At 51.9% G+C, this 25,010-nt stretch overlaps 1 protein-coding gene across 6 annotated transcripts; it reads right to left on the bottom strand.

Annotated features, from left to right (window-relative positions):
- Positions 1 to 1,390: 1,390 nt before the first annotated feature.
- On the bottom strand, positions 1,391 to 15,098 carry LDB1 (LIM domain binding 1). Of its 6 annotated transcripts, none has more exons than XM_036086420.2 (11): positions 14,706 to 15,098; positions 6,348 to 6,450; positions 6,179 to 6,223; positions 5,992 to 6,067; positions 5,771 to 5,873; positions 5,426 to 5,598; positions 4,818 to 4,940; positions 4,494 to 4,577; positions 4,276 to 4,399; positions 3,932 to 4,074; positions 1,391 to 3,249 (listed from the first exon to the last, which is right to left on the bottom strand). In XM_036086420.2, the coding sequence occupies exons 1-11, from the start codon at positions 14,728 to 14,730 to the stop codon at positions 3,019 to 3,021; spliced, it is 1,230 nt and encodes a 409-aa protein (XP_035942313.1). In that variant the 5' UTR covers positions 14,731 to 15,098; the 3' UTR covers positions 1,391 to 3,018. The 6 variants fall into 6 exon arrangements, with proteins under 6 accessions (XP_035942313.1, XP_035942303.1, XP_035942324.1 ...); XM_036086410.2 differs by having other exon boundaries at positions 3,926 to 4,074; positions 14,706 to 14,966; XM_036086431.2 differs by having other exon boundaries at positions 3,926 to 4,074; positions 6,179 to 6,240; positions 14,706 to 14,736.
- Between the last annotated feature and the right edge of the window lie 9,912 nt (positions 15,099 to 25,010).

Here is a 25,010-nt window from a genome sequence, read left to right as displayed (position 1 = left end):
CCCAACAGTCATGCCTTCTCTGCTTTGTTCAGTACCGCATCTCTAGCACCTAGAGTTAGGCCTGGCACCTAGAAAGGGCTCAATGAACAAATAAATCCAAGACACATCTCATAAACAAATGCATAGATAAGCCTACATACATATTCACACATGCAATGTGCCCTTACATACCCATATCCAAGCCCTCTCCCAGCCCGGCAGTCACATACACATATACACTGGCAGACACTCAGGCAGGAAAGCCAGATGTACACACACCTAGTTCCAAATGCGGACACGCTGCAGATCGATGTTACCTAGCACTCCCAGGGTGAGTTGGTGGTAGCAGCTGGCTGGTAAATGTCCATCAGGTCAGGCCTGCAGCGGAATGAAGTGGGCATGTGCACGAATGCAGGCGTTGGGGTCCTGAGGCAACGGGCAGTGAGGAGCTGGGCTGGCGGAGGACGGGCCAAGATAACTATACGGATTGGAGAGGGGGTGGGAAGGGCCATGCAGTCCTTTCCTCTGGTTTCTTCCTGCCAGCTGGGGAGGTGAGAGTAGAGGTACAGGTCTATGAGGCTACTTCAAATCCAAAGACTTTAGTGGCATAATAGTCTGAGAGGCCGGATTCCCCTGTTGGGATGAAAAGTCTGGGCAGAGGAATTGGTAGGTGCTAAGATCCCATCCCCAACCTAGAGCAGGGTCTCCCTATCTTGCCAATCTTCTTTAATGGTGGGAGAGAAGAGAGAAGGGGACTTGGGAGGAGTCACCACCTGGAAAGGAGTTTAAAAAGCACACCATTCTTCCTTCTACCGAAGGAGCTTCAGGCTGCCCCTAGCAATTGCACTCAGGCATTCTCCTCCATGTCCCCACCCAAAGTCAGCAAGCAGACAAACAATCCAGCTACTCTCTTACTTCCCCACCCAGGACCTAACACCAGGGGATGCTAGCTCAGAGAGCACAGCTGGGCTGGTAGGATGGAGGCTGGGTAGGGGCAGGAATCACTGACAAAAACAGGACCAAGTCTCCCAGTCATTCTAACCACCCAAAGCTCCTCCAACCCAAGCCTAGGCAAGGACCCCTCCCCCTCCCCAACAGTCTGATCCAGGGCCTTCCATCCTAAGAAACCTGCCTCAGGAAGACCATCTGTCTGGCAGCCCCATGGCAGTTGGGGGTGAGGAATAATTGTCCCACAGGAGGGAGTCAACTTTTGAGGGAGACAGGGCCAGTCTGGGACAGGAGGAGCAATGGCAGAAGAGTGAGGGGAAAAGATGAGACTGAAGGGGGATCCACAAACATATTCCCACTTCCTTCCTAATAACTGGTTTTAGGGACTGTAGGAAGGAGGGGGGGAAAGACTCCTTGGGACTGAGTTGTTATTAGGCATCAATGACCAACCAAGACAACACTCTCAAACCAAAAAGTCTCTTTATTGATCGGTACCATACATGACTCAAATGGCCCAAAAAAAAAAAAAAAAAAAAAAAAAGGCATTACATTTGGGGTGGGATATCCATCTTCCCCACCCCTTCCCTCAGCTCGATACAATACCCTCCCAACAGTGGCAGCTGGAGTGAAGGAAACTGGGTGTGGGGGACCCCAGAATCCAGAAGGAAGAGCAGGGGAGAGAGGTGGTGCTAACACTTCTGGAACTGGCCACAGGAAAAGGCAGAGAAGCCACAGAGCTGGGCCCAGACCCATGGGACCCTACTCCTGGCCTCACCCTGGGCCCAGAGCCTCCGAGTGTCCAACTGTGAAACAGAGCTGAGGATCCTGGCTGCTTCCCCCCTCCCTTCTACGAGGAAGGGGATGGAAGGGATATTGGAGATGAAGACCCTTTACTTCAGCTGGGGAACAGAGGTCTATTGCTCCCAGGTGGGCTTAGAGCTGGGACATCCTCCGTGGCTCCTTCCCCTCTTTGGAGGACAGGGGAGGACTAGATACACAGTTTGAGGAGTTGGGGGGAAGAGAGTACTGGAGAGAGTGGATGAGCCCCTCCCCCTCCATCCCATGCCAGCCCAGCTGAGACAAAACAAACAGTGACAAACAAGGCGCTCCCTTCCTGCCACACTTCCTAAGGGAGGGAGCCTCCCGTCCCCCCATCCAAGACAGCTGCTCTAGTGGAGGACTTGTAAAGAATATACACGCCATGGGGGAGGGGGTTGGGGTGGGATAGTGGGGGTCACAAGCACTAGGACAGCAGGCCAGAGTCCTGGAGGATGGGGAAACAGAGACAACAGCAGGGGGTTGTCACAAAGATGAGGCCATCAATGGCCCCCTACCCCAAGGTATGCCTTCCCCAGCTCCAGTCACCCCAGAGGAAAAAGGAAGAGAGATGATAAAGAATCTCCTTGGTCTGAAGCTCTCAAACTGTATAAAATGGTAATACATACCCCCCTACCCCCACACTCACCTCCACCTGGGCCCGAAGCCCCACATTTGCCAGGAGTAGGGAGGTAGCTGGACTTTTTAATAAGGGGAAGAGGGGGTACATGAGTGATTTTTTTTTTAAACTTACATTTTTAATAATATTATTTTTTAAAAAACTTGGGAGCTGGCACAGGTGGCTGCAGGGAGGAGCTAGAGCTTTACCCCTCTACTACCAGCCACCCAGGGGAAGGTTTAGGAAAGGGGCACTCAACCAAGCCCCATAACTTTAAGTCCCTAGGGGCTGTGGGATAAACAACCCCAGGCTTGAAGGGGGTGGAATCAGGAGGATGCGGAACCCAGAACCTGGAGTGAAGATGGAGGCAAATGCCCTGGGGGTGGTCAGGACATTTCTGAGAGGCCCAGGGTCCACAGAGGCATCCACATGAGCACCCCTTTCCCCCAAAAAGGCTCTGCAGAGGCCAGGCCCAGCCCAGGGCCACTGGGGGGCAAATCTTGGCACCTGCCCCCAGTGAGTCCAGTTCCTCCCTGAAGTGGGTGGATGGAGGCTACCCATTTTAGATGCTCAGTCTCTTCATTCTGTCTTCTGCTCCCTAGGGCTGCGAGGGGTGGGGCAGGCAGGCAGAGCGCTGGGTGGCCATGGCAAGGCCTTTACTGGGAGGCCTGTGACGTGGGGTTCTCCGATTTGCTTTCTTGGCTGGATGGAGGCTTGCTGTTCCAGGGGCTGTTGGCGCCCAGGGCAGGGGAGTTGTTAAAGCTGTCCTCGTCGTCAATGCCGTTGGCCGCGTCAAACTGGGTGTTCTCCAGCCGGGTGATGAGCCTCTCGTCCTCGTCCCCGAACTCCCCGCCCATCAGGGTGGGCTCCCCCACCACCATCACATCCTGAGAGTGGCGGAGGTCCCCAAACATAATCGGGGCAGGGGCTCGCCCAGCCCAGGGCAGCAGAGAGCCCCAATACCCACCCAGGAAACTCAACACCCCCAACCCCTTCTCACCCAAATTTAAAACCCCAACTCCTCTGACACCCTCAGTCCCTGGAATCCTTCCCACTGAAGGACTGCAGAGCATCACAAACACTAGATTCTAGGAGAAGTCAATCTACTCCCCTCGCTCCCTAGTTCATATCCCCCAAACTTCAGGGCGCTCCTAAACTTCCTGTTTAGGAAGCAGAGAAAAAACACCAAATGGGGAAAGCGTGTGCATGTGCATATGTGTGTATTCTAAATTCGCACATGTTCAAATTCACGTGTCCCTCTGTCAGTGTGTGTGTATCTGATGGTATGTGGGCCTCTAAGCTATCTCTCCTGAACATCCATGTTCTCACAGCTGTCTCTGTCCCTTTATGTCCTACGTTCTGTCTGAGTCTGTGATCACAACCATGGCACGTGACTGACAAGGACTCTCATCAGTGACAGGAGCCAGCCCATGCTGGCAGAGCACACCAGGAAAAACTCTCTTTGCTTCTATGCCTGCTAGTGAGCTCAGGCTGGGACAGGGTCAAAGGTTAGGGGTCAGCAGTAGGGCAGCCCAGAAGAGAGAAGAAAGCCGAGATGCTTACAGGTACCTGGCTGGAGAGGGCGAAGGTGCTGGCTGGGCTCTTCTTCTTGCTGTTGCTGTTGTTGGCGTTGCCACCCCCCGAGCTCATGGTGCTGCCCCCTGACATCTTTCGTTTCCGCCGCTTGCTGGGCTGCTGCCGCGCGGGCTCCGCTGTACCAGGGAAAGGAGATTCAGGAGGGGCAAGACCTCGGGTCCCCTGTGCCCCATTCTGGCCCCTAGGGAGCCTGAGCCTACCCCAATCCCAATCTCACAGACCCAAGAGCAAGGAAGGGGCTTCGTGAGGAGAGAGACCCAGCGCTGGGGAGTGTCACCAGACCCCGGTAAGAGCAGGGGCAGGTGGAAGGCACTCACCGGGGGGGGCTACCATGCGCTGCCACTTCTGGAAAAGGCAGGTCTTGAGGCAGTCACGGGGGCTGAGGCTGTAGGTCTTGTGACGGGACATGAGCTCCTGCATGGGCTCGAGTATCACACACAGCTGAGGGGAGACCAGGAGGTGGCTTGTCAGGGGAGAGCTGACGGAGCTGACACCAAATGGGATGGGGGCAGAAACCGGGTGGTCAAGGACTCACTCGGAGGTAGTTGAGAGTGGAATTGGACAGCCCACACCGGGTGATATTTTTGGAGAGCTGATCCAACATCTGGGGGTCCTGGGCCTAGGTGAGGAGAAAGAACAGAACACTAGCACCTGGGTTGCATCTGCTCACCTGACTTATCACCTGGGCCTCATGACACTCCTGAGAGAGAAGAGGGGCTCTTATGAAACCCATTTTTCAGACGGAGATACTCCAACTCTCTGTCTGAGGTCACGGTCAAGAAATGGCAGACCTTGTGCCACCCACCCTTCCCAGTGCCTGCCCTCAATCCCTGCGGCTTGGGTCCTGCCCACAACTCACATGCATGGCAAGGATGCTGCGGGGGATGAGCTCTCGGTGCTGCCGGATGCTGAAGTGCCACGTCTTTATCCGCATCATGTCGTCAAACATGAACTCTAGGTACAACCGGCCCTCCACACACACCTGGAGACAAACTTGTCACATCTCGGCCCCCTCCCCACGTACCTGAAAGTATACCTGTTCTCCCGTTTGCTCACAACTCTCCCACTGAATACACTTCTGCCATCTGCCCATAAATCTGGGTGCATAACTGACAAAGACCATTCCCTCATACACCTGTCACAAGCCTGGCCCTTACTTACACACACACACACACACACACACACACACGCAGTAGAAATGTTGAACAGACCCTTGTCCTCTTCCCAAGTAGCTGGTGATACACTCATCTGCTATAAACTCATTCACTGGTATACCCCTGCAGCCCAGAAAACCGTCATGTACAAACTCAGTAAATGCTTGATGGATGCTGCAGCATGCCTGCCCTCCCTTCTCGTCTTGCCACTTCCTGTTTTGCCTCCCGGGGGAACAGCTGAGTATATTTTGGGAGAAAGGAGGGGAATCAAACCCAGGTGCTTCAGTGTTCCACATCCAGCTGGGCTGCTGACCTGGGTGAACATGGGTTTGCCGTGCTGGGTCACCATGCTGCCTTGGTCACAGTCGAGGGACACAAAGTTGCTGTGGAATGCCTCCTTGGGATGCTTAAGCACATAGTACAGCTCCGTAGCACCCCCTTCAAAGATGCTGCGGAAGTAGCGTGGGATCAAGGTCCGGCCAATGGCTGTAGAAATGGGACAAACTCAATAGAACAGAAGGACCTCCAAAGGGGTCAGGCAGATGCCATCATCGCCAAAACAGATCCCCGGAGACAAATACCTACTCCCAGTCCTTAGATGGACACAGAAGGTATTACTCTCACAGCAGAACCAGCAGGACCCCCAGAGGCCACTCACTATATCTCTTTGGTCCATCCTCCAGGCAGAAAGTGATGGTTAACATGGCATCATCCTCAAAGAACTCAGTTGTGAAAGCATCCCACCAGAGATTGTCACACTCCTAAGGAGCACAGGGCGGGATGTTTGTGTGTGTGTGTGTGTGTGTGTGTGTGTCAGAAGACACCCCACAGGGGTTCCCAGATGGTCCTCCCCTCCCAGCCCTCTTCCCCTGGCCATACCTCTGTCCAGTTTTGAAGCCGTTTGTTAAGCTCAAATATTCTGTAGTCAGTTTGGTTGCCATATGGTGTGTGCCTCCTGAGGGAAGTGAAGAAGGGAGGTCAGTAGGAAAAGAGCCTCCCCACCCCCCCACTTCTGCCTTTGCCCATATAATGGAAAGCACCTTCCTCCTCACTGGACTCCACTTACCCAATCCCAGGCTCCAGGTATGTAGGCGGGTACATGGGAGTTGGGCTGTGTAAGGGAAGAGGCTATGAGAATGGGGGTGGAAGACAGGAATTATTAGGGAGTGTCACTCCCTCCCCCTTTTCAGGCAGGATCCCATCTGAAGAAGAGATGGGAAGTGGATAAGACTCACCCCACATCCCGATCTAGCATGGTGCCGGGATGGAAGGGAGGGAAGGCGTTGCCGTTCGGGGGCTCCTTCGGTGAGTACAGCTTGAATGACTTTGAGGAACAACCTAGAAGGCAAAGGAAAAAAGGGTCCTGTGAGTCCCAAGGATCTTTCCTGGAAGTCTCCTAGACTGTGTGGACAGGGACTGGTCTTCCAGAGACCCCGGAGTGGGTGGACTAGGGGAGGGGGATGACCCTAAGGAACACCTACCTCTGCTTCTATATCTAGCTTCACTTTTGTTTTATCATGAAACTAGAAGTACTCAGCCCTAATACCCAAGACCCCATTTCTTCATGTGGCTGAACCCTGGATGAGAGAACTGAAGCTGGGAAATGTCAATACCATAGAATAAATGAATATCCAAACACTAGAATCTAATTTTGATAAATCCCCCTTCCATCTGTATCATATTGTTCAATCATCACAAGCACCTCGTGAGGTAGCAGGGTCAACTATAAAATCCCCATTTTACAGATGAGGCAACGGAAAGCTCAAGGGAACTTGCCAAGATGATAGAGCTAGTAACTGGCAGAGCTAGGACTTGAGCCTAGATCTGATTCCCATATCCTGTAGTATTTCCACCCCTCTATTGCCCTCTGGAGACCAGGCTGGGGGAGGGGAAAGGGGGGGTGGAATTTGCCAACTCCCTGCCCCTCCTCCAGCCCCAGGGTCTCAGGAGGGCAGGGGATAGAAAGATAAAGGGGAGTGGGTGCCTGCTGGGTGCCTCCCACCAGATAACCAGTTGGGCCTTCTGCCTCCCCCACCAACGGCCACTCCCTTATCAGCCCAGCCCCCTCCCCCACACCCACACCCACCATGGGTCTAGTATTGTCTCCAAACCAGAAACCCAAAGCCTCAACCTCCTTTCATTTCTGAGACTTGCAGTGGGGAAGGGAGATAGACAGGCTTCCAATGGATTCCACTCTATTTACAAACCTAGGCCTGGGAAGGAACCTAGGTTCCAGGGGGCTCAGTCTAGGAGGCAAGTGCTAACTAGACAGAGGTCTCTGCTTGTGTGTCTCTGTGCATGGGCACACATGTCCCCTATCCACCTTAATGAGCAGCACACTGTTCCTGGAGTACTGTTTCCTGGAAGTATTACATTCATAGTTGGGTATGAACCAGACACCCGTGCAATCTTATCTTCCCCCTCCCAACCAGATAGGAGGGGAAACTGAGGCACAGAAACAAAGGTCCTAGCCCCAGTCATAGGTGCTTCCAGGCATCCCCAAAACTTGATTGCATTTGGAAGGGGGACCATATTGGCTGTATCTAAGCCCCCTCCCCAAATTAGATACAAAATCTATTTTGTTCCTTAGGGGAAAGAAACAAAAGAAGACCCTGTGCCAACATGCATCATTTAATTATCTCTCCAGGGCCCCCTCCTCACAATATGGGCAAAGGAGCGTCCCAGAGGGGCCTACACTACACAGTTCCTGAGGGTGCCAAGACTCAGAGCCTGTGTGTGCCTGTACACACGTGTGCCTCATCCTGCCTAGCAGGCTTCCACCCTCAGCTCGCCCTGACTTGCCTAGCAAGAGCTGGAACCCAGCAGCCCCAGGCAGGATCAGGGTGCCTGCAACAGGCCCTTGCTCCGTACACGATCTCTCACAGGCCACATCCACATGGCCCCAGCACAGCGCACAGCCTTCACATGCCAGTCTGGACTGAATGAGGAGCCTGTATCCTTAGGAAAGAGACAGTCGCCCCACCCCCCCAGCCCCAAATCTCCCCACTCTGTAGACAGGTAGAATAAGGCCACGTAGGTGGCCCCAGCTCCCAAAGCCTACCAAAGGCCAGGTCTGGCCAATGAACCCAAGAGTCTAGATTATGAGACCTGGCCCTTGCCCCCTAACTAGGCCATCCTTTCCCCAAAAGCATCACCGCCCCTGCCCCACAGTTTCAGGGCTACTTGAGAGAAATGTGTCAGCTCAAGACCCTCAGGAGAAGAGAGGCAGCACACTTGGGTTCCTCTCTAATTTTGAAAAAAGTTTCAAGAGCTTCAATTTCTCTCACCAGAGACCTGGCAGACATTGCCTGGGGCTGGGTAACAGTTCTGAAGAGCTAAAGCCCAAAGTTCTAAGGCCTCTATTTACACCTCCAGTGAATGGACACAAACAAACTCAGCATCTCTTCGGAGCCATAGCAACTCCCAGTAGCCCCAGCACAAGGGCTTGGGAGTGAGAAGAGAAGGGGAGGGAACATCACCCAGACCATCTGTCCCTGTTGCTGCCTGTCCCCAGCAGCAGGGGTAGAGGGAGCAAAGTGGGGGTGGGGGTGAAGGGGATGTGTCATCAGCCTTGGAGTGAGACATAGCCCCCACAAACACACACAACCTCTAGCAATCTGGGAGCCCTTAGGAGGAGGAAGATGAGAGGAAGAGCCCAGAACTAGTAAAGTTTTCTCAGGATGGGAGCTGCATCCCGGGGCTGAGGGGGGCACCTCCAGCTGGGCATTTCCATGGTAACCAGCCTGACCTGAGGGCAGGGCCCCTCCCTTTGGGGGCTGACACAGGTCAGCAGGCCTGAGAGCCCTGGCCTCTCTGAGCTGGGGCACCTCTCCCCCAGCTAGCATACCAGGCCAGGGCCAGATCCAGGATCTTCCACCCACCCCCAAAAGGCTTGCAGGGTGCCCAGACTTACCTGGGAGAACTGAGGGGGCCAGGAGAGGTGCGGGGAGCGGCTGGAAGCCCAGAGGGGCCTTGGCAAGGGTGAGGACTGAGGGGACCAACTTCAGCCGCTCATGTCCCGAGTGGGACAGGCAGGCCTGGCTGGGAGCTCCACTCCACGGGCCGCACAAAGACTCGCACGCACAGCCTCGGCCAGCCCCGCAGCGGCCACAGCCCCGGGGGAAAGTTACAATGGCCACTGGGCCAGGGGCTGGGGGCCAGGGGACCGGCCTGGGGGGCGGGGGGCCGCGGGGAGTCCGGAGCCTTCTTTGTTTGCAAGGTTTCCCTCAACAATGGCTGCTCCGCTCTTTCCTCTCCTCCTCCTCCTCCTCCTCGGCTCTCCCCGCCGCCGCCTCTCGCTGCCTCTGCCTCCAAGCAGCCCGCCCGCCCTCCCCAGGCCAGTAGGCCCCTCCGCGGGAGCACCAGGAGAGGCAGGGCCCGGCACTCACACTCACTCACACTTGCACACGCACAGACACACGCAGCGCCCGCCGGCTCCCTTCCTTTTCTCCCTTTCTATCCCTCCCTCCGCTCGCTCTCCGATCTCCGAGCCTCTCTCAGAATGAGGCCCCAGGGCGGGCGGAGGGTGGAGCTGCCCCCACCGGCCCCGCCCCCTCCCTGCGAGGAAAGAGGAAGAGGGAGAGAGGGAGAGAGGGAGGGAGGGAGAGACGGAGGCAGGCAGGGAGGACTGCTGAGAAAAACAAAAGAGAGACAGAGACCGAGAGAGGAGAGAGGGAGAGATGGAGACAGAACAGATTGGACCTGGAGAGACCTGGATGGAGGGGAGGTGTGTGGGGCCAGGAACTGAAATGCCCCCAGCCCCCAGCCTGATGCTCTGGGGTGAGCAGGCCAGCCAGAGCCACTGGCAGGGATGCAGAAGGGTGCTCTCCTCTCTGGAGACTCCCAGCATCTTCTAACTGCCTCCCCAACATCCCCCAAATCTCTCTTCCTCTCCACTGTGATCTCTCAGGTTGGAAGGCTGGCGGGAGCTGCCACCCTGGGCTTCGGCCCCTGGTGAAATCCCAGAGCAGCTGGGGGGAGCCTCCAGGGGGTTATTTTTGACAGAGACACACACTCTGCTTCAGCAGGTAAACAGTGATTGGAGGGAGGGGGACACTCCAGGCTCCCTGTCCCCAACCCAGCTAAGTTCCTAACTCCCTTCCCTAACCCCCACCACCAGAGTCTCGTGGATGCAAGGGAAAGAGGCCCTGTCACAGCTAGGGAAAGCCAATTTGCCCATCCAAGGGTCCCCAGAAAGGACCTAGTCTGCTGCTGAATCCTCCCCCATCCCAGGGAAAAACTGGTATACGGTTACTGAAGTAGGGCCTGTTCTCCAATGCAAGGGGGAAATCCCAAGAGAGTAGGCGTTTCCAAAACTTGGGTAGTGGGCCGCCTGGGTGGCTCAGTTGTTAAGCATCTGCCTTCGGCTCAGGTCATGATCCCAGGCTCAGGTCATGATCCCAGCATCCTGGGATCGAGCCCCGAATTGGGCTCCCTGCTCAGCAGGAAGCCTGCTTCTCCCTCTCCCATTCCCCCTTCTTGTGTTCCCTCTCTTGCTGTGTCTCCCTCTGTCAAATAAATAAATAAAATCTTTTTAAATAAATAAATAAATAAATAAAACTTGGGTGGTGGTCCAGGCCCTACTACCTGGACAGATAGGAAAAAGGAGAAACACACACACACACACACACAGGGGTGCAGCCATACAGACCTCCGACTGCTTTGCAATTTGAGTCTCTGCTCCTTATTCCCTGCCCTGCCCCCCCCAACCACATTCACACAGCCCCACGGCAAGATTTCTCATGACAAACATACTGGTTGACTGTGCAATAATACTGCACCTGGCTCCGTGAACATCCTCCACACATAAATAACACATCTTACTTTCACATAAATCAGAACCTGATACACACAAGCTGCGACATACCTCAAATGCTAAATAAACCCAAACCCAAGACAAACACACACAGTCTACGGCAGCTCGGACTTCCGTACACACTGGGACCTGTGACACATGCCCTTTGACCCCAATACATACACCCAAACTGCATTATGGCCCCAGAACCTGTGACAGACTATTACATACACACCCTGACCTTTTGTTACCAGGGACTTACTCCATAAACCACCCTCCTGAAACCTGCATACCATTCTCCATCATGGTCTGACCATATGATATGCTCCAGCTTTCACAAACGTATTGAAATCTGTGACATTCAGCCAGACCCTGCAACATACTGCCTACCACCAGGAATTGAAATATTCCATTGACTCCCAAATTAGCAGCCCAACTCTGAGATGGCCACACTTCTCCCCTACTGACAGGACAATTCCTGTCATTTGTTTCATGCCTTTAAACTTTCCAAAGTGCATTCATAGGCAGTACCTCAAGAGATCCTTACTGACTACAGGGCCAAATATGATGCTAATTTGAACAGATTACAGTGAGACAGGAGGGCCTGAACTGGAACCCTGGACTTCTAACCCCACTCATACAAGCCCAGCCCTGGGGCACTGCAGCCATTCCTATTCCCTTCCCCCTCCAAGGAATGGCCACTCCAGGCCCCAAATGACTGTCTACATAAGGAAGAGGGATGGGTGTGTGCTCTGGCGTCTGCCCCCAGTTTAGAGCTCAGAACCCGCACCCAGTTTGTCTCCTCAAATTTTGGAAAGAAAGGCTCCTAAATACCAAGATGTATCAGGACTCTGGCCCATCACTCAAAAAGGGGCCCTGCTCCTCATTCCCGTTCTCTAGCAAGTCTGCTCCTCTCTCAGTTCTAACTTAATTCCCCCACTTGCACAGAAGCAGAAGAGGTTCAGCTAAAGAAAGCAAGTCGGAGTTAGAAGGCCCTAAAATTGGGGGGGGCCAGTGGGGAGAAAGCAGGGAGCAGCAAAGAATGACAAAGGTGATGAAGGAGAGAAGAGGAAGAGTACCCATCCTGGAGGTGCTACTCTGAAGGGCAGCAGCCTGTCCCAACCCACAGGATAAGGTACCAGCACTGCCCCCTGCCCGGGCCCCTGGGGCTCCCTGACCCAGGCCTCCAGTGTGCCTGCCCCCCTTCCTTTGTCTGTGCCCGGCCTCCCGTTGGCCTGGCGCTCTGCCATCCTCCTCTCCTGGCTCCCAGCCGCCACCACTGCTGCCTCCTCCCCTCCCCCTACTCCTCCCTGCCTTAACCCTTCTGAGCCACATGCTGCCCCAGACAGGCCCTGGCTCCCTCAGCAACCTGCCCTGCCCCAGTGATGCCCCTTAGCAGAGGTTCTCCCTGCTCCTGACCAAAGCTTCAGAAGCTACTACCTACCCCAGAAGCACTATGGGAGCTGGGGGGGAGGGGTAGGGGTGTGTATGTGTGTATCTTGTGGTGTTTCCTTCCGCGTTTGCATGTGTGTGGGTCTGCGTGTGCTCTGGCTTCCCTCAGTCACATGTGTGGGGCATGTGCTGTCTCTGCTGGGCTGGGGGAGGAGGAGGAGCCGGGAGACAGCAGAGCACAAAGGAGAGACTCAGACAGGCAGGCAGGCAGCAGGCAGGCGGCCTGCCAGGGCGCCTCGGCCCCCACCCCAGGCCTGCTCAAGTTGGGGGGGTGGGTCTTTGGGCCTGGACTGTACACGCTGCCATGATGCCCTTGTATTCAACCATGTGCTCCCACCCATCCATACAAGCCTGGTCCCCTCCCTTATTCCAACTCCTAACTCCCACCCCCTGGCCACTCTCAGGCCTTTCCCCATTTGGTTCTCCTTGAAGTCTAACCTCCATCCACTCTCTGTGGCATCAATCCATGACTTCTTCACATTCAGGGAAAAAAAACTCCCCACTCTTAGCCATCGTTTGCCCCCCTTTCCTCCAGCCAGGCCACCCAGACACACAAAAGGAACATGTCTTTTGGGGCACTGACTGAAGCTGTCCCCCCTCACACACCCCTGTGCATGGGTCCTCTTCCTGTCCCCATGCTGCTCCCAGGGAAACTGAGGGGGAATCTTTATCCTTTCTCCTACTGGACCCAGCACCCTGCCTCAACTTCAGGACCAACCTCTCATCTACCTCCAGCCTGACAACCCTTCCATACCTACCTCCTACCCACTATTTGTAGTAACTAAGAATTAAAATTTAAGACCCAGCCCTCTAGCTTGTTCAGAACCTTAGTTTCTGCTAAGTTCATGTGTGGTGATGGAGGATGAAGGCCATGGGGAGGACTCACAGTGTGGATGGATCTGAATGGGTACCCAGCACAGGGCAATTATAAAGAAAATACACATATAAACATGCACACCAAGCTGGTAGGAGGAGGAATGATGGGGCCAGGCAGGATTCCAGCTTGGCGAGCTCTTCCCTCTCCTCCTCTCCCCCACCCTCTGCAGCAGGAGCCAGGGGTTCCCACACCCGGATATTCCAGGATCCTCAGGCTCTCTCTACTAGTCCTCCCTCAAGGGCCCCATGCCCCTTTAACGTCAGCCTCACCAGGCACTTTAAATGTGTGCCCAGCCCAGCCTGGCCTGTCACATGATTTTCAAGGAAGCTTCCGCACTGGCAGCTCCCCTTGGGGATTGTGTGTATATGTGTGTGTTGTTTGTGTATAGTGGGGGTTCAGTTGTGAAGTATGGGGCTCCCAGAGAACAGGGCATGTGCAGAAGCAAAGGATCCAAACCAGACTAGATTCTGGGACACCTGACTTTCAGAAGAAAGCTAACTCCAGCCTGGGACAAGATGAGGTCCTGCACATAATTCAAGAACCCAGAGTCCTGAGAATGAGGATATAGACAAGTGTTCTGAGGCCCTCTGAAAACTAAGTCTCCAGTCACATAGCCTCCTGGCAGTGAGGTAGAGCCCTCCCCCTCTCCAGGAAAGAACTCAAACCCAGGCTGTCACTAGCAAGAGCTGATAAGTGTTTTGGGGAGACAGGGATCTGGGCCTGAGTCCTCTCCCAAGTTCTCACTCTGGGGTCAAGTATTGCTCCCCTGAACTCGACTCCCACAAATCACTCTATTTCCTAACTTGCTTGGAGCTGCCACATTCCCCCTCCCACCAGGGTGGAGATGCCAGACCCTGAGGGCCCAATTATCTGCCCCCCCCTTCCCCAGAGTACCTCCTGTCCCTCAGGAGGGCTAACCTTCCCTGGCAACAGGCAGGAAAATTTGGAGGAGGGGGACAAGATGGGCCCCAATCAATCCCTCCCCCCAAACACAGTCCTCAGAAACAGCCTGGAGGGGGGTATCACAGGAAAAGTAAGAGGGGAAAAGGCAGCAGGGAAGGGGGGGCAACCCGAACCAGCCAATCACAACTCTATGATGACCTGGGGGGGGGTCAAAAGTCCAGACTCACTTCTGATTGGCTAACACACTGGAATTCTGGGAATTTCGGCCCCCCAAACCTCTCCTCAATTAGCCTCCCCCACCAAAACACACACACACAGACACACAGACACACACACACCACAGACACTTAAGACTACCCCTAGCACCCCCTCCCATGCCTCTGGGCTGCTGCGCATTTGCATGTGAGGAGAGCCCTCCCCCGGACTAAGGCCCCGCATACCCCTCACAGCCCCCGACCTCCGCCATGCCATCGACGCCCCCCACACAAGTTCTCGCCAAACAAGGGGTGAGGGATCTGCCGGGAGGGCTTGGGAGGGAGGGGCCGGGCGGCCGCGCGCCCCACTCACCAGGACAGGCACAGCCCACTGACATCTTCACATCGCCCGCCGCTGGGGGCCCAGCCGAGTCACGGTGCCCGCCCGGCGCGGGGACAGGCCAGGCATGAGCCGCCGCCGCCGCCCGCGGTCCCGCTGCCCTCGCCGCCGGCCCGGCCCGGCCTCGGCCCGGTGCTGGCGGCCCCTGGCTGCAGCGAGGGGCCTGTCAGGCGCGGAGCAGACAGGAAGGAAGCCAGGCAGGAAGGCGAGCTGCCTCTGCGTGTGTGCGCGCGGGTGTGCGTCTCCGGAGTGTGTGTCCGTGTGTGCGCGTGTGCGTGTGCGTGTCTGTGCGCTCCCGCCGCCCTCCCCGCCGCCAACGCCGCCACCGCTCGCCCCCTCTCCCTCCCGCGTCCGCTCGCGCTCTCGCTGTCGTAGGCGCCCGCTCTCCAGCCCCAGCCGGGCTGGGCCGGGCTTTATTAATATGCTAATTGCCTGCTAGTGGGAGGGGAGAGCCGTGTCAAAGTGACCCGGGCGAGCGCGGAGCGAGCGACGACGTGCGTGCGCCGCGCGGCGGGCGGGCGGCGAGGGGCCGCGAGCGTTCAGGGAACGGCATGCATGTGACGCAGCTTTTAAAAAAGGAGACGGAGGCAAAGACCCCAGAGGGGAAGGGCGGGGGAGGAATAAGAGGCGAAGCCTCACACTCGGTGTCCGTCCTCGGGGCGCCGCCGAGTTGGGAGCGTAGCTGAGCCGGAGCGGGAGCCGGGACTGGGGGAGGCGGAGCCAGGGTGGGCCGTGAGGTGTAGCTCTTTTCTCCACCTCGGCCGCGCTCTGGGAGGGAAAAGGGACTGCCGACCCCCGCCCGTACTCTCTGAGACCCCAGTCTTACTCTGGAAGGCCTTTAAATCCCATCCTCCCACCCCCCACCCCAACCTGGGCGGGGAAAGCACTATCCTAATTCCTGTTGCAGCCCAACTCACCTCCTCCCTAAATTAACCACCCCTCCCTTGCCTGCTAAACCAGTTAGGACTAGAGCCAAAAGGGTTAATTAAGTGGTGTCCCCGCCCTCCCCCGCCTAAGGGCTGAGATCCTGGGTTTTGCTGGGGGGAGGGGGCGGTGGAATGACCGCCAGGTTGGACTGGGGAGGGGGTAATCCGCAGGCCATCCTTCCCCCTTGCGGGCTCTGACTAATCAGTCAAGACACTCTCCTCCCTTCCCCCTTTCTCCATCCAGTCTCGGCCTCCCCCCACTCCCCCCTCGCCTGCAAGCTGCTCTCCTTTGAGGGCCTCGAGACTGGGGAAGAACAGGAAGCAGACCCCTCCAGTGCCCCCTACCCGTAGGGGCTGAGGCGTTGGTGGGGAGTGGGAGGGAAGAAAGTCTGCGTGGTCGGTGTAAGGAACACTCCTTCCCCAGGGAGGAGCCTCCCAACCTTCGGGCACTCCTCAAGGACTCCCCAGCCCAGCCCTAGGAAGGGGGGGGCTCCATCTCCATCCCTTCCCAAAAGCCCAGCCTTAGCTGCCTCATAAACAGGAAATACCTATTAGCAGGGAAGAGGGAGGGGAAGGGAGCTGTCTGGAAGAGAGAGCTGGCCCTCTCCCTTCTGGGGGGTCCCCAGCTGCCAGCTTAAGCTTTAAGGTGGGCTCCAGGAGTAGACACTGGGACCTGGGCTGGTGTCCCCTCTCTAGGGCGTCTGGCCCAGACTGGGTAGGGGATCCTCCCTTTTGTTACTTGGGAGAGGGGGCGCTTGATTGCCCCCACTCCTGCCCAGAGTCTGCACAGCTGGCTTGACTGGCTGGGGGAGGGTTGCAGATGTTGAAGTTCAAGTGTTTATGAGACCCCCTTCTCTCCACCTTTGTTTTTGCTGAGGGAGCATGAAATGATGGGGAGATGCATAGTCGGGATTGAAAAGAGGGCCTGCCTAGAGAGGCGAACCCCCTCCATATGCTAAGGAGAGGATGGGGGAGGGGAGCTGTGGTTAACTCCGGCATTCCCATCCACCTTGTGGATTCCCCCATCCCAGGGGTGGGAGGAGAGGGGGGAAGCTGCAGAGAGACGTGACTGAAGCCATCCGTACTTAACGCAGGTATTTCTTTGGCAGCATCCCCTGGCTGTATCTATCGCCTCCTCACATTCCCCCAGGCAGAGTTCAGCACTAGAGGGAGTAAGGAGAATCTAAAGCAACAGAACCCACGCCTGGAATTTGGGATACCTGGGTTTGAATTCCAGCTTTGCCCCTCATTAGAGCAAATGACTTGAGACAATTGACTTTCCTACTCTGAGCTCTGGCTTTACCCTCTGTAATTGGTACCTGCAGCTTGGTGAGAATCAGTAGACAAGGTATGCCCAGTCACCTAGCCTGATGCATGCCATGTAGTCAGTTCTCAATATACTTTAGCCCTTTTCTGCTTTCTGTGAGGTTATCTGTTATTTCTAGAGTGTCAGGAGTGGGCTGGATTGACTGGAGGACTAGAGATAGTGTGGAGGAGAGGGACTGCCTGCTTTGAACCCTTTCTCCATTGTCCATGAGGTTGCCTTCCCCCAATCCTGTGACCACTTAACCCTGAGGCCACTCATTCCAAACAACTAGCTGGGCCAGATTCCATGGTGATCACCAATCACCTGGGTGGACAAAGGGGCTTGCAACCCACCCAAAAGGAACTTGCCTCCTCTGAATCTGAAGTTCCCTTCTAGATTACACATATGGAAGTTGGAAGTCAAGGAAGAAGCAAAAATGTGTCGAGGATACAGTGTGTACCAGGCACTGTGCTAGGTGTTTCATACCTGAGATCTCACTTTTCATAACGACCTTAGGAGGAAGATATTATTACCTCCATTGAACAAGCAAGAAAAGTGATATCCAGAGAGATTAATAAATTTGAACTTGTCTGTAAAACATTCTTCTTCCTCTTCTTGCCTACTAATTAGTTAATGCCTCTTTAAACCTCAGTTTCTAGCTTCACCTCCCCTTGGAAGGAACCCCTCCCACTCCCACCCCAGCTGATCCAGTGGCCCTGTTTTCTTTAAGGAAATATCTCAGTGCTGTTGAATGGGTGATTAATGGCTTAAGTCCTTGAGGAACCAGACTTACAGAGGTTAAGCATCTTGCCCAAGGTCACACAGCTAACAAGTACTCAACCCAGGGCTCTTCTCCCTGCCTTAACTTCTAGTATGGACCAGACCTGGGGAAGGAGAGGACATCTTTGGAGCAGTTTTTCGAATTGTGGTGCAGGCAAAAATGGGAACTTACAGCTGCCTGGCAGATGGACCTGGGGTCTGGTAGGGAGGCAGTGAGTCTATGTGGAAGGTCTTTAATATAATGACATGTCCTGGAGGATGGCAAGCTTAGCTCATTTGGATGGATGAATATGAGCACCTAGTATTTTTTTCTTTTTGAGGTGAAATTACATGACATTTAAAGTGAACAATTCAGGGGCACCTGGGTGGCTCAGTCGTTAGGCGTCTGCCTTCGGCTCAGGTCATGATCCCAGGCTCCTGGGATCGAGCCCCTCGTCGGGCTGCTTCTCCCTCTCCCACTCCCCCTGCTTGTGTTCCCTCTCTTGCTGTGCGTCTCTCTGTCAAATAAATAAATAAAATCTTTAAAAATAAATAAATAAAGTGAACAATTCAGGGTGCCTGGGTGGCTCAGTTGGTTAAGTGACTGCCTTTGGCTCAGGTCATGATCCTGGAGTCCCAGGATCAAGTCCTGCATCAGCTCCCTGCTGAGCAGGGAGTCTGCTTCTCCCTCTGGCCCTCCCCCCTCTCATGCTCTCTCTCTCATTCTCTCTCTCAAATAAATTAAAAAAAAAAAAGCACTAATCCCATCATGGGGGCCTCCCCCTGATGACCTCATCTAAACCTAATTACCTTCTAAAGATCCCATCTCCAAATACCACTTTGGGGGTTAGGTTTCAACACGTGAATTTTGGGGGTATACCAACATTTAGTCCATAGCATTCATCATAAATCTATATAGCAATAAAACACAGTAGAGAAATTAATCTTTATAATAAAGTCATTTAAAAAAATAAAAAAGTGAACAATTCAGTGGCATTCCAGTATTTTTTAATACCAGTCATTAGTGCAAGATAGATTATAGACACGGGATGAAGTCAAGTAGGAGGTACTAAGAAGAGGTGAGGTGAGGAAAGGAGAAGGGGAGAGGAGCCCTACAGAGAGGCAGGCAGCAGAAGCAACTAGGTCAGCTTGTTCCCAGAAAGAGGTGGGCTCCTGCTTTCAGCCCCTAGAACCTGTCCCATCCAACTCCCTCTCCTGACCTTGACCTTGTCCTGCTCTATTTTCTCCCACATTTCTCTACCCCTGAAACACCCACAAATATTATTGGCATCACTCTCTTTCAAGGATGAATTTTCTTTTTCCATCGAGGTAGTAGTTGATATGTCTTATTAATGGCTATATCCCTAGCACCTAACAGAATGCCTAGTATTCAGAATGCCTACAACTTTGTTGAATGATATAAGAATTTGGACAGGATTTATCTTCCCCTGCCCCAAAATATGATGCCTTTCCCTCTTGTCCATTTACCATCATTATCACCATATACAACCACCACTTCTTTCTCTGCCAAAGCAGTTTCCTAAAGTGTGTAAGAAACTCCCAGGAAGGGGTGCCTGGCTGGCTCAGTCAGTGGAGCATGCAACTCTTGATCTCGGGGTTGTAAGGTTGAGCCCCACATTGGGTGTAGAGATTACTTAAAAATAAAATCATAAGAAAAAAAACACCCACAACCTCCCAGGAAACCTGTTAAATATGCAGAAGGCCCCACCTTCAGATGGAAGAAATCTCTTCTCCGGAGAAGAGATCTAAGTAGTCTGCATTTTAAAGAAGTTTCTCTGGTGATTCTTCTGCATGCCCATATTTGGGAATAATTCTTTTTTCTAAAAGTGTCCCTGCCCCTCAGAGCATTCCCACCAAGGGGATGAAACCTATTCATTCATTTCTCCTTCAATAAGCACCTGCTTGGTATAGTGGTGGAACTAAGGAGCCTCACTGTGTGCCTCTGCCCAAATGGTTCAACCCTTCCTTAGACTCAATTTTTTCCTCAGTAGAAGGGAGATAATAATCCTCAAAAGTGGGTTTTGGGGACTAAAAATTAAGCACCAAAAGAGGCCTGAAGGGCTGGCAGCTCCCTAGCAGAGTAGCGGCAGTCCAGGTATATTAATTATCTAATGCTATGGAACAAGTTACCCTCAAATTTAGCATTTTAAGACCACAAACTTTTGTTATTTCACTCAGTTTCTGAGGGTCAGGAATCCAGAAGTGGCTTAGCTGGTGTTTTAGCTCAGGGGCTCTCACAAGATTATAGTCAAGCTGTTGTCGGGGTCTGCAAGGTTTGACTGGAGGTAGAGAATCTGCTTCAAGTTCACTCTCATGGTTATTGGCAGGCCGCTGTTCTTCAATGGCTGCTGGACAGAGGCTTCAGTTTTTTGCTACATGGGCCGTCCATAAGGCTGCTCTCGCAACATGGCACATTACTTTCAGAGAGAGAGAAACAAGAGCACCTGGGCTGAAAGCCTCAGTCTTTTTGTGACATTATCTCAGAAGCAATATATCATCATTTCTACTTTATGTTATTGGTCACACAGACCAACCCTGCTACAATATGGGGGTGTGGGGGGGCTAAGAAGACTGTGACTAACAAGAGGCAGAGATTATTGGGGGCCATCCAAGGGTTTCCAACCACACCATGTCCGGTCTTCAGCATTGTAGGCCTAGAGATTCAATTTAGGCAGTGAAGCAGAATACATCAGATTCAGGAAACTGATTCACACAAATTAAATACACATGAAATATTATCCTGGTAGACTCTCCCTCTTCTCTGGAATACTTTAGTTAAACTGGTCTTCCTTTGGAACACAACAAATGGGTATGGGTTCCCACTTCAGAGCCTATGTGCTCACTGTTCTTCTTAGAATGCTTTTTGAATGGCTAAGTCCTCCTTGTGCTTCTGGTCTTACTTCAAATGTCTCCTCAAAGGCCTTACCTGTTCACACCATATAAAATTTTTCCCACTTACTTTTTATACTCTTCATCCCAATTATTTTCTGATAGCACTTAACGGCTCTCTGATATTATTTTGACTTTTTATTTACTTGCAGAATTTCTCCCCAGTAGAATTTGAGCTCCACTAGGGAGGGTTTTTGTTTTTGTCTGTTTTTTGGGTTTTTTGGGGCTGTTTTGTCATTGCTGTATCTCCAGTGCCTAAAACAGTGCCTGGCACATAGTAGGCACTCAATAAATAAACCAAGGCGCTGATTTGCTAATTCACACTGAAAAATATGTCGTGTGAACTGGGCATTTTATCTCACTTGATCAACACACATTCTCAACATAGAAAATGATATGGGAAGGTGGTTACTACAATCAGGTGAGTCTTTGGTGAGCATGGAGTCAAGCAAGGACACATGATTGGAGGTTCCCAAAGTTTGGTGGTTTATAAGGTTTTACTTTTTTTTTTTAATATTTATTTATTTATTTTAGAGAGAATGAGAGAGAGCAGGGGAGAAGGGCAGAGGGAGAGGAAGAGGGAGAATCTTAAGTAGCCTTCCCGCTGAGCATGGCACTCCACTTGACACAGAGTTTGATCTCACAACCCTGAGATCATGACCTGAGCCAAAAATCAAGAGTCGGACACTCAACTGACTGAGCCACCCAGGTGCCCCTTTCCTTTTATTTTTTTAATTAAAAAAAAATTTTTTTTAAAGTAAAATCCAATGCGGGGCTCGAATGCACAATGCTGAGATCAGGAGTTGCATGTTCTACCAACTGAGCCAGGCAGGCAGGCACCCCTGAGGTTTTCCTTTATGGCTCTTAGAAATGCACCTGCCAGGGGCACCTGGGTGGCTCAGCCCTTAGGCACTTGCCTTCAGCTCAGGTCATGATCCTGGGGTCCTGGGATCGAGCCCCGCATTGGGCTCCCTGCTCAGCGGGGAGCCTGCTTCTCCTTCTCTGGCTCCCCCTGCTTGTGCTCGCTCTCTCGCTGGCTCTCCCTCTCTGTCAAATAAATAAAATCTTTTTAAAAAAGTAAGAAAAGAAAAGAAATGCACCTGCCAGGCACCTGGCTGGCTCAGTCGGTGAAGCATGTGACTCTTGATCTCAGGGTTGCAATTTCAAGCCCCATGTTGAGTGTAGAGATTACTTAAAAATAAAATCTTTAAAAAAAAAAAATAAAGAAAGGAAGAAATGCACTTGCCAAGGAGACAAGGAACCATGACACACCTGTCTGGGTGGCACTGGAGATCCAAAGATACATTCTTATCTTTTTTATATATTTTATTTATTTATTTGACAGAGAGAGAGTAAAAGAGCACAAGCACAGGGAGCACAGGGGGAGAGGGAAAAGCAGGCTCCCTGCTGAGCAGGGAACCTGATGCAGGGCTTGATCCCAGGATCCTGAGATCATGACCTGAGCCAAAGGCAGACGAGTAACTGACTGAGCCACCCAGGTGCCCCCAAAGATTTTTTTTTTTTTTTTAAGGAGAGAGAGGGAGCACAGGAGGAGCGGAGGGAGAGGGAGAGAGAGAATCCCAAGCAGGTTCCATGCTCAGCATGGAGCCCGACAAGGAGCTCAATCTCACCACCCTGAGATCATGACCTGAGATGAAATCAAGAGTCGGAAGCCTAACCGCTTGAGCCACCCAGGCACCCCTATATATTCTTATCTTTTTGAGTAGATTCCATGCTGACATCATACTTACGAGATTAGATTGTTTCACTGGATGATGAAAAAGCAGAAATGGCACAGTTTTCTGCTTTAACATTAATCTTCCCAAAGCCCAATCACCAGAGTAATGACCATAATTAGAGCCCACCCAAATCACCAGTATTTACAGGGCATCTCTTAGAATTTGTTTCTTCCAGGCTGCTCTTTCTGCCCATGGGTCCTGTCCCGGTGCTATAATAAAATCACTTTTTGGAAAAAAAAAAAAAAGTTTCCTCCATAGAGGAACAATTGTGCCATTCTGTATTGGTTCTTAATGATTTCTCATAGGCAAATTATTTCCAAATTCTTGGAAATAAAACTTAGTGTTTCCCTCATTTGACAATTCTATGAAAAAATGGTGAACAGATTCAGTTTCTGAATTTACGGCTTTTAAAGCTTATTTGGGAAGGCAAAACTAATACACTTGAAATATTAAGAAAATAAAAGGAGGGGCACCTGCGTGGCTCAGTCCGTTAAGCATCTGCCTTTGGCTCGGGTCCTGATCTCAGGGTCCTGGGATCGAGCCCCACATTGGGCTCCCTGCTCTACGGGGAGCCTGCTTCTCCCTCTCCCTCTGCCTCTTTCTCCCTCGGTGCACTCTCTCTCTCTGTCAAATAAATAAATAAAAATTTTAAAAAGAAAAAATAAAAGGAGGTTGTATTAATCTATCCGGGCTGCCATAACAGAATACCACAGACTAAGCGGCCTAAAAACAAATTTATTTTTTCATAGCTTCAGAGGCTGGAAGTTCAAGATCAAGGTACTCACAGGGCTGGTTTCTGGTGAGACCTCTTTCCCTGGCTTGCAGGTATCTCTTCCTCTTCTGACACCAGTCCTATTGGATTAGGCTCCCATCTTTATGATGTCATTAAATTTAATTACCTCCATAAAGCTCTATCTCCAAATACAGCTATTGGGGCTGAAGCCCTTCAACATATAAATTTTGCCTGGATCAGGAGGGGGGTTACAATTCAGTCCATTTAACAGAGGTCCTCTCCCCTCATGATTTCTTTTTTTGTGTGAGAATGTATATTGATACAACCTTCCTAAAGGGCAGTTTGGCATTATCCACCAAAATTTCAAATGTATACATCCTTTAACTCAGCAATCTCATTGGAAGGAAACTATTTCATGGACAGAATGTACAAAAGGGCAAAGATACATGTACATGTGCACAAGAATGTTCACTGTAACTTAATCTGTAACAGTGAAAAATTTGAAATAACTTAAATATAATTTAAATAATAGTATAGTCATATAATGGAACTGGTACTCACTAAGGTATCAGTAAATAAGATCTCAGTAAAGACTAATGTATTGTTACCTGAAAAAAAACCGAGTTGTAGAATCATACATATGGAATGGTCACTTTTTTGGGGGGGGTAAAGACTTTTTTTTTTTTTTAAGATTTTATTTATTTGACAGAGAGAGACACAGCGAGAGAGAGAACACAAGCAGGGGGAGTGGGAGAGGGAGAAGCAGGCTCCCCGCCAAGCAGGGAGCCCGATGCGGGGCTCGATCCCAGGACCCGGGGATCATGACCTGAGCCAAAGGCAGACGCTTAATGACTTAGCCACCCAGGCGCCCCTAGACTTTTTTTTTTTAAGATTTTTATTTATTTATTTGTCAGAGAGAGAGAGAGCACAAGCAGGGGGAGCTGCAGGCAGAGGGAGAAGCAGGCTCCCTGCTGAGCAAGGAGCCCTATGTAAGACTCAACCCCAGGACCTGGGATCATGACCTGAGCCAAAGGCAGACGCTTAACCGACTGAAGCACCCAGCCATCCTGATTTTTTATACTTATTTTTATTTTTTATTTTAAAGTAATCTCTACACCCAATGTAGATCTCAAACTTTCCCTATGTATTTTTACATGAATACAAAAAGTGTGGATGAATACACACCAAAGGTGACAAGGATTAAATCTGGGGAGTAGAACTGGAATTTGCAGGCCAAGAGCATTTTTAATATAGTTTTATATATAGTTTTGTGCTATTTGAATTTTTTTTTTTTACATTTATTTGAGAGAGAGAGAGAGAGAGCACGTGCACACGGGGGAGAGGGAGGGGCTGAGGGAGGGGGAGAGAGAAACTTCAGCAGACTCCGCCCTGAGTGCCAGTGCAACTGGGGCTAGATCTCAGGACTCTGAGATCATGACCTGAGCTGAAACCAAGAGTCGGATGCTTAAGGGACTGCACCACCCAAGCGTCCCTGAAATGATTTTTAAACTTTTGTTAATAGAAAAGCTTTTTAAAAATAAGAAAACGATAAGAAGGAGCTTCGAAAAGGCAAATGAATGACTAGCAGTGATAGTGATGGACTGTGGAAATACAGAGAGGTATCATGGTTTGTTGGGATGATCAGAAAAGCTTTCCTGGATAAAAGAGGGCATGAAAGATGTTTCCAAGTTCAAATATTCCAAACAGAAAACAAAGGCAGGAGAATACCAGTTGTCTTTGTAGGACAGCAAGATGATGTGCAGCAGCAGGAAATACCTTTGGCAATGAGGTGCCAATGTGGGTTTCTGAGTAGCCCAGAAAGACCCCAAGAATGCCGTGTTTTAAGATTAAACCTACAAACTTCTTGGGGCGCCAGGGTGGCTCAGTTGTTAAGTGTCTGCCTTT

This window comes from Halichoerus grypus, chromosome 7, assembly GCF_964656455.1.
Source record: "Halichoerus grypus chromosome 7, mHalGry1.hap1.1, whole genome shotgun sequence".
NCBI lineage: Eukaryota > Metazoa > Chordata > Mammalia > Carnivora > Phocidae > Halichoerus > Halichoerus grypus.
The sequence above is the reverse complement of the archived record's forward strand: the minus strand, read 5'-3'. Positions and strand labels throughout refer to the sequence as shown.